This window comes from Pelophylax lessonae, assembly GCF_965119305.1.
Source record: "Pelophylax lessonae genome assembly, chromosome: 9".
NCBI lineage: Eukaryota > Metazoa > Chordata > Amphibia > Anura > Ranidae > Pelophylax > Pelophylax lessonae.
This window is the reverse complement of record NC_138776.1, coordinates 241,671,082-241,683,662: the sequence shown is the minus strand read 5'-3', so window position 1 is coordinate 241,683,662 and position 12,581 is coordinate 241,671,082. Positions and strand designations below refer to the sequence as shown.

General features: G+C 42.4%; 1 protein-coding gene across 1 annotated transcript in view; it reads right to left on the bottom strand.

The window, feature by feature from the left end:
- Positions 1-1,997: 1,997 nt before the first annotated feature.
- Positions 1,998-12,581, bottom strand: part of LOC309562520 (uncharacterized protein) — a gene marked incomplete at its 5' end in the record, with an annotated part of 31,395 nt that continues 20,811 nt past the window's right edge. The window contains 2 exons of the mRNA XM_082266761.1: positions 1,998-2,100; positions 4,556-4,661. Coding sequence (XP_082122887.1) covers positions 2,042-2,100; positions 4,556-4,661 — 165 coding nt within the window. The 3' untranslated portion in view covers positions 1,998-2,041. The remainder of the gene's footprint in view (positions 2,101-4,555; positions 4,662-12,581) is intronic.

Here is a 12,581-nt window from a genome sequence, read left to right as displayed (position 1 = left end):
TTTTCCAAAAATATGTAGCAAAAACAAATTGGCCTAAAATGTTAAAACAATTTGATGTTTACATTTTTTTGGGGGGAATTTCATATAAAAAAATTTAAAAAATATTGTTATTTTTTCAGAATTGTCACTCTTTTTTTTTGGTTATATAGCGCAAAAAGTAAAAATCGCTCAGGTGATCAAATACCACCAAAAGAAAGCTCTGTTTGTGGGAAAAAAAGGACGTCAATTTCATTTGGGTACAGCGCCGCACGGCCGCCCAATCGTCAGTTAAAATCACATAGTGCCGAATTGCAAAATAGGCCCTGGTCTTTGAGCAGCCAAATCCTACGGGGCTAAAGTGGTTAAACTATCGCAGTGCCGAATCGCAAAAAATCTCCTGGTCATTAAGGGGGAAAATCCTTCCGGTCCAGAAGTGGGTAATATAGTATTATGAGTGCATATTGCACAGTATTGAGCATGCAGATGAGTATAATTATATAATTGTAAATAGTTGTAATCAGAGGTATATCAGTAAAGGATGTGTGTATAGATTAGTGGCATATCAGTGTACGAGCAAACACAGTATAACAGTAGGTCTTTGAGAATGCCCTGTGGGGCTACGTCACTAGCTTGTGAGGGTCTAGGGAGCGAGCGCGCGCCGCCGGAGGCGCGCTCCCGCTCCCGCGTGGTCACGGACCCCCCCGCGCGTGTGACCGGCGGACCCGATGTCCACCGGCCACTCTGCGATCGGCGGGGGAGAGGGAGAAAGTCAGGCGGCTTGTGTAAACAAGCTGCCTGTCATTCTCCCCTCTGTATGAGAGATGATCATATGGATCTACTATGTAGATCCGTTGATCACTCTGCATACAGCTGAAGCCACTGCCAATCACAGCAGAAAGCATGCCCCTAGGGACACACACAGCCCCTCCCTCCCAAATAAAGTTAACCCCTTCACTACCAGTGTATTTTTACAGTAACAGTGCATATATATAGTACTGATTACTGTAGAAATGTCACTGGTAACCCCAAAAGTGTCAAAAATGTCAGTCAAGGGTCCGATCTGTCCGCCCCAATGTCGCAGTACCGCAAAAAAAATCGCAGATAGCCGCCATTACACGTTAAAAAAAAAACAACAAAAATGACAAAAATCTTTCCCTTTGTTAGTAAACGCGATAACTTTTGCGCAAACCAATCAAAATACGCTTTTTGCGATTTTTTTTACCAAACATAGGTAGCATAAAACAAATTGGCCGAAAAAGTTAAAAAATTTTGATTTTTACATTTTTTTTGGGGGGAATTTCATATAAAAAAATTTGAAAAATATTGTTGTTTTTGCAAAATGTACGCTCTTTTTTTTGTTTATAGCGCAAAAAGTAAAAATCGCACAAGTGATCAAATACCACCAAAAGAAAGCTCCGTTTGTGGGAAAAAAAGGACGTCAAATTCGTTTAGGTACAGCGTCGCACGACCGCGCAATTGTCCGTTAAAGTCACGCAGTGCCGAATCGCAAAATACCCCCTGGTCGTTAAGCAGGAAAATCCTCCGGGGCTTAAGTGGTTAAAGGGGATTTGCCTTACTCTGGAATAACTGTGGGTATAGAATTCTGTATATGGAAGTTTTCCATTTAAAATTCTATTAGCTACAAGACTCTATATAGAGAGGAGCAAGAAATTGCATGCTGAAAACTTTCTCCTTACTCTTTTTGATGGCTAAGAATCAGATCTAAAGTAACCCAACAAACTAAAAAGCAGAGTTGTCTGATATTGCAGCAGCTCAGAAGCCAGGTTGTGTTTTAGAGAATAAAATGTCAAACCTGAGGGTCAAAGCCAGGCAGACAATATGTGATATCAAGCTTATATTTTTATGATAAACCAGCAAAACCATGACTTTTGTTAAAAGCCACACATTTGAAAACAGCAACACACAAAACAATTATAAATGCATTATTGATTTATTTAAAAATCAGCATGTGGTATATAAAGCAGGGGAAGATGTAGTTGAAAGCAGACAATCAAGAAAACTTTGGAGATGGAGGTCAGAAGCCTTAGTGGATCCTCTACTCTTAGATGGTACAGACAAAAGGAAGTGAAGTGAAACAGTTAAAAGAATACCATCGACCATCTGAAAGACAAAACGGGACAGAGATGTTAAGCAATATACAGTATATATGGTATGAGGAAAATCTTTCTTGAAAAAGGTTATAATCCCTTTCCCTACTATCTAAAATTAAAAATTAAGAGTTTAGGTTTATTGAATTCCAGCCCAAAAATATTTTCAAGGAATTATCCGCTTGAAGACCAAGACTTTTTTGGCACTTTTTGTTTACAAATTTAAATTAGTATTTTTTGCTTCAAAATTACTTATAACCCCAAAACATTATAGCAGAGATCCTAGGGAATAAAATGGAGATCGTTGCAATTTTTTATGTCACGCGGTATATGTGACGCACGCAATTTTTTAGAAAGAGTAAATTTTAATGAATCCAAAAAAAAAAAAATACAATAAATTCCCCATTTATTTGTTTAATATAAAAGATGATGTTATGTGGAGTAAATGGATACCTAATATGTCACGCTTTTAAATTGCACACACTCATGGAGTGGAGACAAACTACAGTACCTAAAAATCTCACAGGCAACACTTTAAACAGAGGAGGTTTAGCACTAGAATTATTGCTCTAGCTCTAACCTTCGTGGCAATACCTCACATGTGGGGTGTCAACACCGTTTACATATGTGTGCGTGTCAGGGTGCCAGGTAACCAGACACACGGGAATGCAGGTAAAATAAAGCAGTTTATTGAAGCAAACAACAATAAATGCACAGCAAGAGTGAGGGAGCGAGATCAGGAACAAGCCGGGGTCAAGTCCAGAAGTGGGTAGTCATCCAAGCCGGGGTCAAGTCCAGAAGCAGGTAGTCTACCGATACCGGGTCGTCTGCTGATGCGGGGGTCAAGAACCAGGAGAGTCGTCAGTCAAGCCAAGTCATACACAGAGGAACACGGAGAACAGAAGGCTGCTAGCAGAGATGCACCTTGGAACACAAACGCAAGGGCAAGGACTGCAACTCATCAGGTGATAGATACTGTATAGTCAGGTGTGCAGCATCATCACTGTGCAACACCCAGGCAGCAGGCAAGTGATGATGCAATCAGAGTTTATTAGAGGCAGCAGTCTGCACATGCCCAAGATGGCTGCCAACAGGAGGACAAAGTAAGACCTTGACAGTACCCTCCCCTCAATGGCCCCTCCTATGCGGAGCAAAAAACGGTCTCTGAGTAAAGCGAGCATGGAAAGCACGGAAAAGGGCGGGAGCATGAACATCAGCAGAGGGAACCCAGGAGCACTCCTCAGGACCATAACCCTTCCAGTTAGAACCTGACCTCGGAACAGATGAGAGTCCAAGATGTTGCTAACCTCATACTCCTTATAATTGCCCACAGGAATGGGATGAGGGCGAAGAAGTGAAGAAGTATAGTGATTGCAAACCAGTGGCTTCAAAAGTGATACGTGAAAAACATTGGAAATACGCATGCCAGGGGGAAGACCAAGGTCATAGGCCACCGGGTTCACCTTACGAAGGATGCGAAAAGGACCAACAAAACGGGGTGCCATTTTTGGAGTGGGCACCCTGAGGTTGAGATTACGGGTCGACGACCTGGTACGAAGGAGCAGATAAACGTCTCCGGTCTGCCTGGAGCTTCTGACGCTGTGCAGAGACCCGTAAAGACTCTTGAATCTGCACCCAAGAGGAATGGAGGGCACGAAGATGATCCTCCATAGCCAGGATGTCCTGTGGCGAGAACGACTCAGGCAACAGTGGGTTGGAACCCATAATTGTCTCCCCCCCTACTGTCCAAGCCATTCTATTTTAAATTATACAGTGTCTGGTGTAAGGGGGTGCCTCAAAAACATTAACCTCAAAGTAGGATGGCCTTCCATTAAAAAAAAAAAAAAAAAAAAAGTGCTACAGCACATATTTATAAGTGTATCCATGGTTACAATTGTCTCTTCGTCTCCCTGCAAATTCCTGTTGATTCTGTCAGTGACATTCCCCTAATTTTTCTAGGATGATGTGGCAATGATGTTGCACTGCTCCTGAGTTCAGAGCTGAGTAACTGCTCTCATGTAGACTGTGTCTGGGAAAGGGAGTATAGGAGGTGCAGATAAAGGAAGATTTGGCTCAATCAGGAGAGGGAAAATTAAATTTTTGGTCTACTTTTAAGGCTTGTGCATCACATGTAAATAGATATGGTACTGGTGGTTTAGACTGTCATAGGGGAGCCTTTGGTTGTACTTGATGTAAATGTACATCAAGCATTCCTGAACTTCTCTCTGATTCCAGCAGACAGTTCAGATCCTCTTTCTCTCTTCAGTATATCATAAATTAATCATAAACACATCAATAATATAAAAATCTAATTTTGCAGTGAGACAGGGACTGCACCTGATGGGTGTAAAGCATAATAGAAGAAAAATAAAAAATAACGTTTTAAGACTACTACCCCAATAAAGATGACACAGAAGAATAAAGAAGTTCAATATTTCCTTTTTTGTTTTATATTTTTTGTTACTTACTTGACAAATTAATGGCCACACACCAGACTCCATGAGTTCGATACTGTCCACAAGCAAAGTTACGATAGGTCAGTCTGCTTCCATTAACATTTATATAGTAAGAATACTATTAAAGAAAAAAAATATTTACTGTGTATTTGTTAATTTGCAAGACAGACATTATACTAAAGGTAAACTCCGTTGTTAGCTATATTTAATATAAATCTTCATTTGGTCCCAGAATAAGTGTAGAGATGTCCCGAAACTTTGACCCTGTACCTTACAGTCAGCAGACACATTCCAGCCAATCAGCATACCCTCCCTCCCACACCCTCCCACCTCCTATAAAAAAGCAAGGACAGCATCCATCTTAGATTCATTCTGAAGCTGCAGTGTTAGTTAGAGCAGGGAGAGTGCTGCTGCTGAATTGATAGGGAAATTGTTAGCTAGGCCAGTGTTCTGTGTCCACTCCTGCTGTAAGGAGAGCGTCCTGACAGCACCCCAAAAAAGCCCTTTTTAGGCCTGGTATTTCAGTCTGCTTTTATTTATTTTTTTCTATATATATACAGACTGTACTGTGTGCAAACCACTCATATCGGGTGGCACAGTACCTTGCAGATAAAAAAAAGTAATTTAATTTTTACCCTTTAATATAATTGCAGTTGCCTGCCAGTGTGTGTCAGGCCCACTGACTGAACTGTGCCCACTGCCAGTGCCCACCACTCATATAGGGTGGCACAGCACTTTGCAGATAAAAAATTCATTTAATTTTTCCTCTGTAATATAATTGCAGTTGCCTGCCAATGAGTGTCAGGTCCACAGACTGTACTGTGCCCACTGCCCACCACTCATTTAGGGTGGCACAGCACCTTGCAGATAAAACATATGTTTAATTTTTCCTATACTAAAAAATAAAATTCATCCAGAAAAAACAGGAACTGCCTTTTTCATTCGAATTTCAGTAGCGCAGGGATGGTGATAACCTCTTACCAAATAAATAGGATGATAACATATACCAAAATATATGAATCAGATGTGATAAATATAAGCATAAAATCATAAATACATAAAAGCATGAAATCACATCAATAGGAGTCCATAAAGTCCATAGGTATAAAGTGCATAGAGCAATGAAAGCGCAAACATGAAGGATCACAGGTGCGACTTATGGGGACCACCCTTGCTTGCCACCACCACAAAGTGCCGGGAGAAGTATCTGAAATTCAGACTCACTATAAATTTACCAGGAAATCTTCCAGAGGAGTCTTTGCAGCACAAATCAGAGATCTGGAGGAAACCTGATTTTACTATATGCTGTTGTCGGATAGTCCATGAGAGTGGTTAGACATAGGCGTCTGGTGAGTCTGAATTTCAGATACTTCTCCCGGCACTGTGTGGTGGTGGCAAGCAAGGGTGGTCCCCATAAGTTGCACCTGTGATCCTTCATGTTTGCACTTTCATTGCTCTATGCACTTTATACCTATGGACTTTATGGACTCCTATTGATGTGATTTCATGCTTTTATGTATTTATGATTTTATGCTTATATTTATCACATCTGATTCATATATTTTGGTATATGTTATCGTCCTATTTATTTGGTAAGAGGTTATCACCATCCCTTCGCTACTGAAATTCGAATGAAAAAGCCAGTTCCTGTTTTTTCTGGATGAATTTTATTTTTTATTATATTTACTCATTTAAGTAGCAGCAATTTGTGTTATTTGTGTTATTCTGTCAGGTTTGTGTTACCTGTATTTCCTAAAGCGCAGTGGATTACAACATTGTCTATTAATTTAGTACAAGTAGTGATATTTATATATTTAATTTTTCCTCTGTAATATAATTGCAGTTTCCTGCCAGTGAGTGTCCGGCCCACAGACTGTACTGTGCCCACTGCCCACCACTCATATAGGATGCACAGCACCTTGCAGATAAAAAAGTAATTTAATTATTTCTCTGTAATATAATTGCAGTTGCCTGCCAGTGAGTGTCACGCCCACAGACTGCACTGTGCCCACTGCCCACCACTCATATAGGGTGGCACAGCACCTTGCAGATAAAAAATTTATTTAATTTTACCTCTGTAATATAATTGCAGTTGCCTGCCAGTGAGTGTCAGGTCCACAGACCGTACTGTGCCTACTGCCCACCACTCATATAGGGTGGCACAGCACCTTGCAGATAAAAAAGTAATTTAATTTTTCCTCTGTAATATAATTGCAGTTGCCTGCCAGTGAGTGTCAGGCCCACAGACTGTACTGTGCCCACTGCAAATGGACTGTTTGCGGTGTGTTAAACGGGGAGTTTGGTCTGTCACTGTGAAGCGGGCGTAACCCTTACACTACCTGATCGATACATCATACCTGATCGTATTCACACACTGGCTGATTTAAAGCACGTTATTCCAAACAATTTAGGAATGTTAGGTGATTTATGCCCTTTATGGATTAAAACCCGACTCTGCGTCAACTACGTAATTTTCCATGGGAGTTTTGCCATGGATCCCCCTCCGGCAAGCCACAGTCCAGGTGTTAGTCCCCTTGAAACAACTTTTCCATCACTATTGTGGCCAGAAAGAGTCCCTGTGGGTTTTAAAATTCGCCTGCCTATTGAAGTCTATGGTGGTTCGCCCGATTCGCCCGTTCGCGAACATTTGCGGAAGTTCGCGTTCGCCGTTCGCAAACATAACATTTTATGTTGGCAACATCTCTAAATAAATGTAACAATCCAGTCATCTCAAAAGCTCCTCCTGCTTTTCCTAACATGGAGCATGGTAGCTGCCTGGCACTGCTTCAACAAGTAGAAAACTGAACAAACATTCTAAAAACAAAAAACGCTACTAGTTAATGGCCAGCTTAAAGTTACATAGTAGGTAAGGTTGAATAAAGACAATAGTCCACCCAGTTCAACCTGTGTAGGTGTATGCGTGTCAATGGCGATTATCATTTCCCATATCTCTGTATGTTACCCACAAGAGTACATCCTGTGATGTGTTATTAACAATACTGTCATGCTCGGAATAACCCTAATTTTCCTGTGTAAAGATTTAGGAGAAGAAAGCAATTAGTACAGTTGCCTTCTCTGTGTCAACTGTAACCATCCTCCCATCATCGTCTTTTATGTGGGAAATGTGCTCTGATCTCCCTTTTTTACTGTTAATATATATAAAAAATTTCTTAGGATTTTTTGTAGTCTCCTACACTATGCGTCCTTTTTTTCCACCCTGATTGCCTTCTTACACTTTTTATTGCATTCCTTGTAGTGTTGGAATGCTAACAAAGCCCCCTCTGCTTTATACTTTTTTCTTTAATATGTTCCTAAAGCATTCCCGTTTTTCTTCCGGGTTCAATGTTTCTAGGATTTTGTCCTAATTGATGTCTTGTAGTATTGAGCACAGTTCAGAAAAGTTTGCTCGTTTGAAATTTAGAGTTCTTATGCTACCCTCATGTCTCCTTTTCCTATGATTTATGCTAAATGTGATTATCCTGTGATTGCCGGATCCCAAGTTGTCCCGTATTGCCCCACCTGAGATCAGACTTGGATCGTTTGTAATTAATAAATCTAGCAATGCATTCTTTCTAGTCGGGGGAATCTACCAATTGAGACATGAAGTTGTCCTGTAAGACATTCATGAAATGACGGGTCTTAAATTATTCTGATATCGACTGGGCAGAGGGACTGACTGAGCACACTCATTAAAGTCCCCCATTATGATAACATTTCCCTGCCTCGCTACCATTTCTAACTGTGATAGGAGGTCCAGCTCCTCCTCCGCCTTAAGGTTAAGGGGCCTGTAACATACCCCTACTAGTAATTTCCCACTTCCTTCTTTTTTTTTGGAGTTTTACCCACACGGATTTCACCTCCCCCGTCGTTCCCATTCACATTGTCACTCCTCTCTACCACCCTTACATCATTTTTGATATATATATCTATAGACACACCTTACCCCCTCTTCTACCATTCCTACCCTTCAAAAACAAAAAATGCCCCTGAATATTTGCCAACCAGTCGTGTGAGCTGTCAAACCAAGTTTCTGATATTCCCACAAAGTCCAAGTCCTCATGTAATAGAAGCTCCAGTTCCTCCATTTTGTTAGCTAGGCTCCTGGCATATGTGTATGCGCCTCTCAGTGTTGTATGAGTGAATTTTCATTTCTCCTTATGTTTTCTCAGGCTTTGTTCTTTGTTTGCCTAATCATTCACTCTGGAATTTGATGTTGCAGCTATAGTATCACTACTGATTCCAGTGATAATAAAGTGTTACTAAAACTAAACATGTTTTTTTTTCTTTTACCTTTACAATGGTTGAAATTTACCTATAGGTAAGCCTATAATGTGCACCATTTAGGAAATATTTACTTGTGAATGGGCCAGTGACATCACCGACTAATGCGCTCTGAAGCTGTGAATGGTGGCTCCCGCATGCATGCGTGGGAGTGACGTCATCCCTGTCACAACCAATCAGACGGCCAGGGAAAGCGGTGACAGTGTGGTGCAGGAGGGCTTCATTTTAAGGTAAGTTTCATAAAATGTGCTAGCATGCAATGCATATTAGCACATTATAACTTTACCTTACAGGTTTAAATTAAAAAAAAAAAGCATAGCAGTTTACAACTTCTTTAACCAGTTCTGAACCGAAAGGATTTGCCCCATTAATGACCAGGCCATTTTTTGCAATTCGCCACTGAGTTAATTTAACGGAAAATTGCGAGGTCGTACGACGCTATACCTAAATAAAATGAGTGTCCTTTTTCCCCACAAATAGAGTATAAGCCGACCCGAGTGTAAGCTGAGGCCCCTAATTTTACCACAAAAAAATGTGAGAAATGATTGACTCGAGTATAAGCCTAGGGTACGAATGCAGGGCGGCGGGCATGGTACAGGAGAATGCAGGGTGGTGGGCATGGTACAGGAGAATGCAGGGTGGCGGGCATGGTACAGGAGAATGCAGGGTGGCGGGCATGGTACAGGAGAATGCAGGGCTGCGGGCATGGTACAGGAGAATGCAGGGTGGCGGGCATGGTACAGGAGAATGCAGGGCTGTGGGCATTGTACAGGAGAATGCAGGGTGGCGGGCATGGTACAGGAGAATGCAGGGTGACGAGCATGGTAAAGGAGAATGCAGTGCTGTGGGCATGGTACAGGAGAATGCAGAGCTGCAGGCATTGTACAGGAGAATGTGGGGCTGCGGGCATGGTACAGGAGAATGCAGGGTGGCGGGCATGGTACAGGAGTATGCAGGGCTGCGGGCATGGTACAGGAGAATGCAGGGTGGCGGGCATGGTACAGGAGAATGCAGGGCTGTGGGCATTGTGCAGGAGAATGCAGGGTGGCGGGCATGGTACAGGAGAATGCAGGGTGGCGGGCATGGTACAGGAGAATGCAGGGTGACGGGCATGGTACAGGAGAATGCAGTGCTGTGGGCATGGTACAGGAGAATGCAGAGCTGCAGGCATTGTACAGGAGAATGTGGGGCTGCGAGTATACTACAGGAGATGCAGTGCTGCAGGCATGGTACAGGTGTACCATGCCCACAGCCCTGCATCCCTTGTAGTATGCCCGCAGCCCTACATAATAGCAGGTAGTGCAGCTGTGTTTCACCTACCTGTTCCAGAGCCGCCATTCAGGAAAGCTCGTATACGTTCGGCTATTTCCGGGAATAGCCGAACGTGTACGGCCTGTCCCGAGCGGGGGCGGCACATGCGCAATGAAGTGTCGGCGCCGGGCGGTGCCATTTTTAAATCTAAAGCACATCGGGCCGGCCAGGGGAACATTTTTTTTTGACTCGAGTATAAGCCGAGGGGGACGTTTTCAGCGCAAAAAAATGTGCTGAAAAACTCGGCTTATACTCGAGTATATAAGGTAACATTCCCCCCCAAAAAAAATTTAAATATCTGTTTTTTTCCTCCTGTTAGGCCAATTTTTATTCTGCTACATATTTTTGGTCAAAAAAATCCCAATAAGCGTATTTTGATTGGTTTGCGCAAAAGTTATCGCGTCTACATACTGGGGGAAAGATTTATGTCATTTTTATTTATTTATTTTTTTTTACTAGCAATGGCGGCGATCTGCGATTTATAGCGGGACTGCGACATTGCAGCAGACAGATTGGACCCCTAAATGACCTTTTTGACACTTTGACAATTTGTCTTGTCTACATTTGTAAAATGTAACCAGACAGTTCTACAAATATTTAAGAAAATGAAAATATAGATGAATTAGAACCTAAAGATGGACCATGACATGTCAAAAGAAAGCTGATTTAAAAGTTCTGTTAAAAGCCTACTGAGCCCTCAATATCCATCTTCAAAAGTCTGTTAACCACTAGCCAACTGCTCACAGTAATCCTACTGTGGCAGTGTGGCCCCCCTGGGTCCAGAGACTCCTAGTGGTCTTGGAGGCGCACACGCACCGCTGGAGGCTCGCTCCCGCTGTGTTTAGACACAGCAGGAGTTGGGCCGGAGGAGGAAAGGCAGCGATCGCCGCCTCCCTTCCCCGATTGTTGGGGAAAGTGTGAGAAGACCCGCCTGCTTATGTAAACAAAGCAGGCGGATCTTCTCTGGGACAGACAGGGATCACTAGACTCAGCATAGCTGAACCTGCGATCGCTGTCTGTTTTTACAGAACCCCCTCCCCCCACACACGTCAGTAAGCATGAGGCATACATTTAACCATTTGATCACCCACAGTGTTAACCCCTTCCCTGCCAGTGTCATTATTACAGTAACAGTGCATATTTTTAGCACTGCATACTGCAGTAATGTCACTGGTTCCCCCAAAAGTGTCAAAAATGTTAGTTATGGGTCCGATCTGTCCGCCGCAATGTCGCAGTCCTACTAAAAATCGCAGATCGCCGCCATTACTAGTAAAAAAAAAAACAATAAAAATGACTTAAATCTTTCCTGTAGTTAGTAAACACGATAACTTTTGCGCAAACCAATCAAAATACGCTTATTCCAATTTTTTTTTTAAAAATATGTAGCAGAAAACAAATTGGCCTAAAATGTTAAAAAATGTTGATTCAAATTTTTTTTTTGGGAATGTTATATAGCAGAATGTGAAAAATATTGTTTTTTTTTTTTTTTTTTTCAAAATTGACGCTCTTTTTTTGTTTATAGCGCAAAAATAAAAAAAAAATCGCACAGGTGATCAAATACCACCAAAAGAAAGCTCTATTTGTGGGAAAAGAAGGACGTACATTTTGTTTGGATACAGAGTCGCATGACCGCGTAATTGTCCGATAAAGTAACGCAGTGCCGAATCGCAAAATAGGGCCTGGTCAAGAAGGGGGAAAAATCTGCCGGTCTCAAATTGGTTAAAAGCCTACTGAGCCCTCAACATCCATCTTCAAACTGGCTATGAAGAAAACTTGACTGCAAAAATTAAACACAAAGTACAGTTTTTAGAATTAGAAAGGAACTTTAAGCAAACATTAAGTAAAATAGGGTTTTACAAGTGAGCTTATTTTTTGCCATATGTGGCCCATTGGAGAGGTCAACCTTAATTTCCTGTCCCATAGTCAAAAAAGGATCCCTACAAAATAAGAGAATCCTTTGGGGACCCCTAGGACACCCAAACTTTGTTTCCCCGTTAGATTTCCCTTCTATTACTTTTCTGGGGAAACCCTCAAAGAGATCTTCACTAGGAAACCCTTAAGTCACAAGAAGGTCTTTTAACCACTTGCCGACCGCCACAAGTAGATATACTTCGGCGGTCAGCCCCTCACAGGCAAAGTGACGTATATATACGTCACTAGCCTGTGAGGCTCTGGGGAGCGAGCGCGCGCCGCCAGAGGCGCGCTCCCACGCGGTCACGGACCCCCCCGCGCGTGTGACCGACGGACCCAATGTCCGCCGGTCACTCTGCGATCGTCGGTGCAGAGGGAGAAAGTCAGGCAGCTACTGTAAACAAGCCGCCTGTCATTCTCCCCGGTGTAGAAACACTGATCATACGGTTCTATTATGTAGGACCGTTGATCATTGTTCCTACAGCTCAAGCCACAGCCAATCACAGTTAGAATCACGCCCCTAGGGACACACACA